At 65.4% G+C, this 5,569-nt stretch overlaps 3 protein-coding genes across 3 annotated transcripts; 2 read left to right on the top strand and 1 right to left on the bottom strand.

Annotated features, from left to right (window-relative positions):
- Window positions 1–62: 62 nt before the first annotated feature.
- AMSG_02655 (uncharacterized protein) lies at window positions 63–1,962 on the top strand (the record flags this gene model as incomplete). The annotated part of the gene is made up of 3 exons (XM_013904099.1): window positions 63–143; window positions 224–1,885; window positions 1,930–1,962. 3 exons carry the CDS (start codon window positions 63–65, stop codon window positions 1,960–1,962), a joined length of 1,776 nt encoding a protein of 591 aa, XP_013759553.1.
- AMSG_02654 (uncharacterized protein) lies at window positions 1,709–3,073 on the bottom strand. Its single transcript, XM_013904098.1, has one exon. The coding sequence runs from the start codon at window positions 3,067–3,069 to the stop codon at window positions 2,068–2,070; it is 1,002 nt and encodes a 333-aa protein (XP_013759552.1). The 5' UTR covers window positions 3,070–3,073; the 3' UTR covers window positions 1,709–2,067.
- Window positions 3,074–3,604: 531 nt separating this feature from the next.
- Window positions 3,605–5,079, top strand: AMSG_02653 (uncharacterized protein; the record flags this gene model as incomplete). The annotated part of the gene is made up of 2 exons (XM_013904097.1): window positions 3,605–5,036; window positions 5,069–5,079. The coding sequence occupies 2 exons, from the start codon at window positions 3,605–3,607 to the stop codon at window positions 5,077–5,079; spliced, it is 1,443 nt and encodes a 480-aa protein (XP_013759551.1).
- Window positions 5,080–5,569: the final 490 nt, after the last annotated feature.

The raw sequence follows: 5,569 nt of genomic DNA, 5'->3' as shown, positions 1-5,569 counted from the left end.
CCATGGCAGGGAGAGAGGCCGTCTTCAAGGGCAAGTACCGTGTCCACGCTACCTCCCCCGCCATGGGTGACCATGTCAAGAAGGACGCCACATGGTACCAGGCCGTCGTCCATCGCAACGCAGACCTCTACCCGGAGCGCAGAGTACGCACAGCCTGCCTCCCCCTCCCTCTCCCCGTTCCCTCCTCTCCCTCCCTCCTCACCCCCTCATCCCTTCTCCTCAGATCTGGCGTGGCTTGACCCGCGAAGAGGCCATCGCACAGCACACGCGGACCATGCTTCTCTCGCCCGCGCATCCCATGGCATACATGGTGGCACAGTTTGCTGATGAGTGGTTTCCCTCGGCTTTTACTCCTCGCCCCCCGCCGCCTTTGTCGACATCATCGCCATCGCCACTCTCGTCGCCATCGCCATCGCCGTCGCCATCGCCATCGCCATCGCCGGCACCATCACATCCGCAGGCTGAGCGTGACGAGTCAAAGGGACAAGTTTTCATGGCCATCAACGCCATCGGTCGCTGCCGCAAGGCCATTATCGGCGCCCTCATCGAGTCGTTTCCCGGCATCGAGTTCCCAGCAGAGCTGGTTCATCACGTTCTTCTCGCTCGCGTCGGTCGCCCGCTCCACGCCCTTTACACCGCATACCGTTCGACCGAAGAGTACGCCGCTACCTCCACCGTCACTGCCATGGATGCAGCTGGCAAGCTCACTCCCGAGGACTTTGGCGTTGCGCCGCAGCTTGTGGCCGACGTCGATGCGCTCGCTGTTCCCTGCATCCGATCCGGCATCCGCTCCGCCCTTCGATGCGTCCACGACCCGGCCGAGCAGGCCCGGATTCTTGGCGACGCCGTCGCCGCCTTTACGTCGCACATGGAGGATGCTGCGGCCGCTCGCAAGGCCGCCGAGCGCCGCAAGGCCGCCGAGACCCTCGTCCGCCCGTTCTCGCTTGTCCTCCTCGGCTCGCCAGGCGTCGGCAAGTCGGCCTTTGCCTCGCGCATGGGCCTCGAGCAGTACACTGAAGCGCTGCCCGAGGAGCCTGGTGAGGAGGCTCTTTCGCACGCCACCTACACCTCTGCCTTGCAGGTCGGCGGCAAGATGACCCTCCTCCGAGTCGTCGAGGTCAACAGCCCGGACGCCATGCGTCCCGGATCGCCGCCAGCGACCGCCGTGGCCTCGGCCGACGGTGTAATTCTCATGTATGACGTCGCCTCACTCGAGTCGTTCAACGCCGTCTCGCTCTTCCGCGAGCAGGTCCGCGCCCTCGCGTCTCCAGTCCCGCCGCTCCTCCTCGTTGGCAATGTCCGGACCGTGCCCGGCGCCGCGCCCTCGGATCCGGCCGTCTCGGTCGAGCTCGGCGCTCGCAAAGCACAGCACTATTCGGCGCTCTTTGCCGAGGCCGCCGCCACCTCGGAAGGCTCCGTTAACGGCGCCCTCCACCTTCTCCTCGCCGCCATCATGGACATCCGCCAGGCCGAGCTCACTGCTGCGCTCGAGGCCGACGGTCCGTCCGCCGATGCCGCCCACCTCGGCGGCGATGACCTCATGCCCATTGTCGCCTACGGCGTCGCACGATTCTATCTCGATGCCACCGCAAGTGCCAAACCGTCGTCGGGCGCCGGCGTCGACGAAGACTCGCCCGATGCCAAGCTCGCACCCATGCTCGCCCTCCTCTCTGACAACATCTACGGCAAGCTCTCGTGCGGGCGGTACGGCTATGCGCTTGCGCTTTACGCGTCGTCGGTGCAGTATCTCGCCAATTGGGCGCCTGAGGCCGGGACGCCCGACACGACCGAGCCGCACCCCGAGCCACGCGTCTTGCCCGCCAACGACGGCCTCGACGACCCACTGGGCGAGCTCGGCGGCGGAGCCTCGACCGCGCGCGCCTTTGTATCTATCGGCAGCAGCGACAGGAGTGACGGGAGTGGCGAGAGCCCTCCAGGCTCGCCGAAGGCCAGCATGGCTGACAAGAACGTAGCAGGCTCACCGTCGGCGTCGCGGCGGGCAGCCCGGACCTCGCGCCGTTCCTCGTCGCTCTCGGGCCTGCCTGTCCACTCGCCCCCGTAGCAGGCTCAGTTGCGGCGCGAGGCGCGGCTGGCCCGTGCGGGCTCGGTCTCGCGCTCGAGCTCGAGCTCGCGGTGCTTGGCTGCCTTGGCCTTGGACCGGGCCGGCTTCTTGCGCGGGCGCTTGTTGTTGGCCTCGTCATCCGCCGGGCGCTTCTTCTTGGCGTCCTGGACGGCCTTGAAGAAGTCGGTCGAGTTGGTGGTGCCCTTTGCCGACGACGACGCCGCAGCAGGCGCGTACGGCACGTCCTCGACGTCCTGCAGGAACGAAAAGTCGAGGTCGAGGTCCTCAATAAACTCGCGGACCACCGTCTTCTCGTCGACAGTCAGCTCCTCGCGCTCGCGCTCGGCGTTCCCTGAGGCCTCCTCCATGTCACGTTCCTCGTCGGCAGCCAGCTGAGCGTCGAGCTCGTCGGGCTTGGTCTCGGTGTCGTCAAGGACCTTGTTGAACATGGACGGCGAGGCGTTGAGGATCTCCTCCGAGTTGGGGTACACGTTCTGGTGGAGGCGGGCGAGGAGCTCCTTCTCGATGGCGCGCTCGACGACAGCGGCGCGCAGGGCCTTCTCCTCACGGCGTGCGTCGCGGCGATCGCGCTTCTTGTTGACACGGACAAGCTTGGGCTGGACCTTGACGGCGAGCTTGCGCATGCGGATAAGAACCTGCGTCAGCCGGGTCAGACGCTGCTTGCACTTGTGGATGACAAACGAGTCCCAGTGCTCGAGGTGGTCGTCGATTTGCTTGAGTGCGATGGCATAGTTCTTGGAGAGCGGGATCTTGAGCCAGGTGTCCTTGGGCGTGTGCACCCGCTCCACCTCCTTGATGCACAGCATCATCGTTCCGGCCTCCTCCAGCACCGTGGCAAACTTGGAGTTGGCCAGCGGACACGACGCCCGGTTGCACAGGCCCGTCAGGTTGTACTCGTTGCGGCAGAACTTGGTGGTCCGCGCAGTCATCTTGTACGAGCAGTGGCCATTGTTGATGAGCTTCCACACCAGGTCGTCCGACTGCATGGTCTCACGAGGGGTGTATTGCCTTTCCGTCCGTCCACCCCCTCACTCCTCGCCTGCCCGTCTCGTCGCCCCGGATGGATGCCAGGATGGCCCGCCACCCGCTCGCCCCTTCGCCGCCAAAGCCGGCACTTGATTGGTCCCGGTAGAGGACATGACCCGGCACTTGGCACTATACATCGTTAAAATTTTCACCTCCTCCACGCACTCGTCAACCGCACCTCGCTAACCCGCACCCGCAGACATCCACCCCTCACCCACACCCTGTCGGGGGGCCAGCCAGTGTTTGCCTCCTCCCGATCTCCTTCGCCTTCCCCCATCCCTCTCCTTCCCCTTCCCCCTCCAAAGCCTACACCCCATGATCTGGCCCTGCACCCTTCCCATGCCCCGCCACACCCCACACTGACTCATTGTTCTCCTGCACGTGAGCCCATCTCCTGCACGTGCCGTTGCAACGCAGAACCCACTGAAACCAAGTCTCAAGCCACTCAACCCCCCTCCCCCTCCCCCCCCCCCCCCCCCCTCAACCATGTTGCACATGGCCATCCATCTGGTGCTCGCACTTGCTTTTCACGCAGCCCTGACCTCGGGTGCCGAGCTCGTGGTCCCTGTCGACGGCAAGGTGGCATCGATCATTGCCACGGTAGCTGCGGCAAGCAGCGGCGACACGGTGGTGGTTCCCGCTGGACGATGGACCAATTGCTCCGAACCCATTGTGGGCCTCGGCTCGGGCGTCGCCATCACCGTGACCGGCGCGGGCGCTGCGGACACCATCATCGACTGCGAGGGCACAGGCCGTATCCTCGATGGCTCTACCGACTTTGATGGCTGGGTGATGGAGGACATGGCCATGATTAATGGTGGCGGCGCCATCGACGACGCCGACGCCCGTGCAGGATGCATTCGTGTCAGATCTGGGTGCCATCTCACTCTCCGCCGCGTCGAACTTATGGGTTGTACCCTTGGCGGCGCGCGGACTGGCACCTACAAAGGTGGCGCCATCCACGTCGCCAACAACGCCTATCTGGCGCTTGTCGACGTCGTCATCCGCGACTCGACGGTCACCACCGTCGGCTCGGGCCAGGGTGGCGCCCTTGCCTCGGCCGCAGATACGGTCATCTCGTTCGACAACGTCACTATTTCCGGCTGCGGGGCGCATTCCGGTGGCGGCCTGTGGATCGCCGGATCCAAGGTGTATATCCATGGCGCGGGGCTACTTGTCGAGGGCAACTCGGCGGCTGACACCGCTGGCGGTGCGTACTTTCGTGCGGGCACCGAGTTCTTTGGTGCTGGCCCACTGATTGTTCGTAACAATGCTGCCGGCGGCGATGGCGGTGGCGTGCTCTTCCGCGTGGCAACGACCAACGGGACGATTGCGTCGATTGTGGCGACCGGCAACTCGGCTGGTGGATGCGGCGGCGGTATCAACTGGGGCCACGACGCACCCATCACAGTTACCGGCGGCGTAGTAGCCAGCGGCAACAGCGCAACGGACGGTGGTGGCGTGTGCTTTACTCAGGGCCGTCGCGAGGTGACTGTCTTTCTCGATGCCAGCAGTAACGTGACCTCCAACACAGCGAGCCGCCACGGCGGAGGCATCTACATTGCGGCGTCGTCGACGGACATGGTGCTTGACGGCACATATGTGAGCGACAACACTGCCGCCGATGGCTCGGGCATCTTCATCGAGGGCAGCAGCAACGTCAAGCCGAGTCTCTGGGGCGTGATCATCACCCGCAACTTTTCGCCAACCGGCGGCGCGCTTGCGCTGGGCGACTTTCCTTCAGCCTCTGTCGACACCGCCGGCAGCTCATCGTGCGGCAACTATGGCGGCAACAACGAAGCCGTCGACGTCCACTGCCACGGCGATAGCCGCTTTGTCAATCCAGTTGCAGGTGGATGCACGCAAGGTTCTCGCTGCCTCCGTGCCGACTCTGCCTGCGACCACGCGGCAACGTGCGCGTCGGCATGTCCGAGCGGTTGGACAGGCGCGCGCTGCGAGCTCAAAGCTAATTGTGCAATCGATCACGGCAACAAGAGCTGTGTCGAGTGCAACCCGGGATGGACTGTGAGCGGTGTGACGGCTGGTGCTTCGTACGGTTCGTGTGTGGTTGCTCCGAGTCCCCCCCCGCCGCCCTCGCCACCACCGCCGCCCTCTCCCCCGCCACCACCATCGCCGCCGCCACCACCATCGCCGCCGCCACCACCATCGCCGCCGCCACCACCATCGCCGCCGCCACCACCATCACCTCCACCACCGCCATCGCCGGCGGCGCCACCATCGCCGCCGCCGCCACCCTCACCGCCGCCCCACCATCAGGGCGGCCGCAAACATCCCCCTCACCGACGTCTTTTCCTCCACCACCACCATCGCCACCGGAACCGCCATCGGCATGCCCATCTACATCGAACCCACTGCCGCTCGGCTCCATACTGCCGCTCCTGCGTCGCCTTCTTTCCCAAGATCGCCTCCATGCCCGTTGACTGTCGCGTGCGCATAGAG

This window comes from Thecamonas trahens (assembly GCF_000142905.1).
Source record: "Thecamonas trahens ATCC 50062 unplaced genomic scaffold supercont1.15, whole genome shotgun sequence".
NCBI classification, from domain to species: domain Eukaryota; order Apusomonadida; family Apusomonadidae; genus Thecamonas; species Thecamonas trahens.
This window is presented reverse-complemented; position numbering and strand designations above follow the sequence as displayed.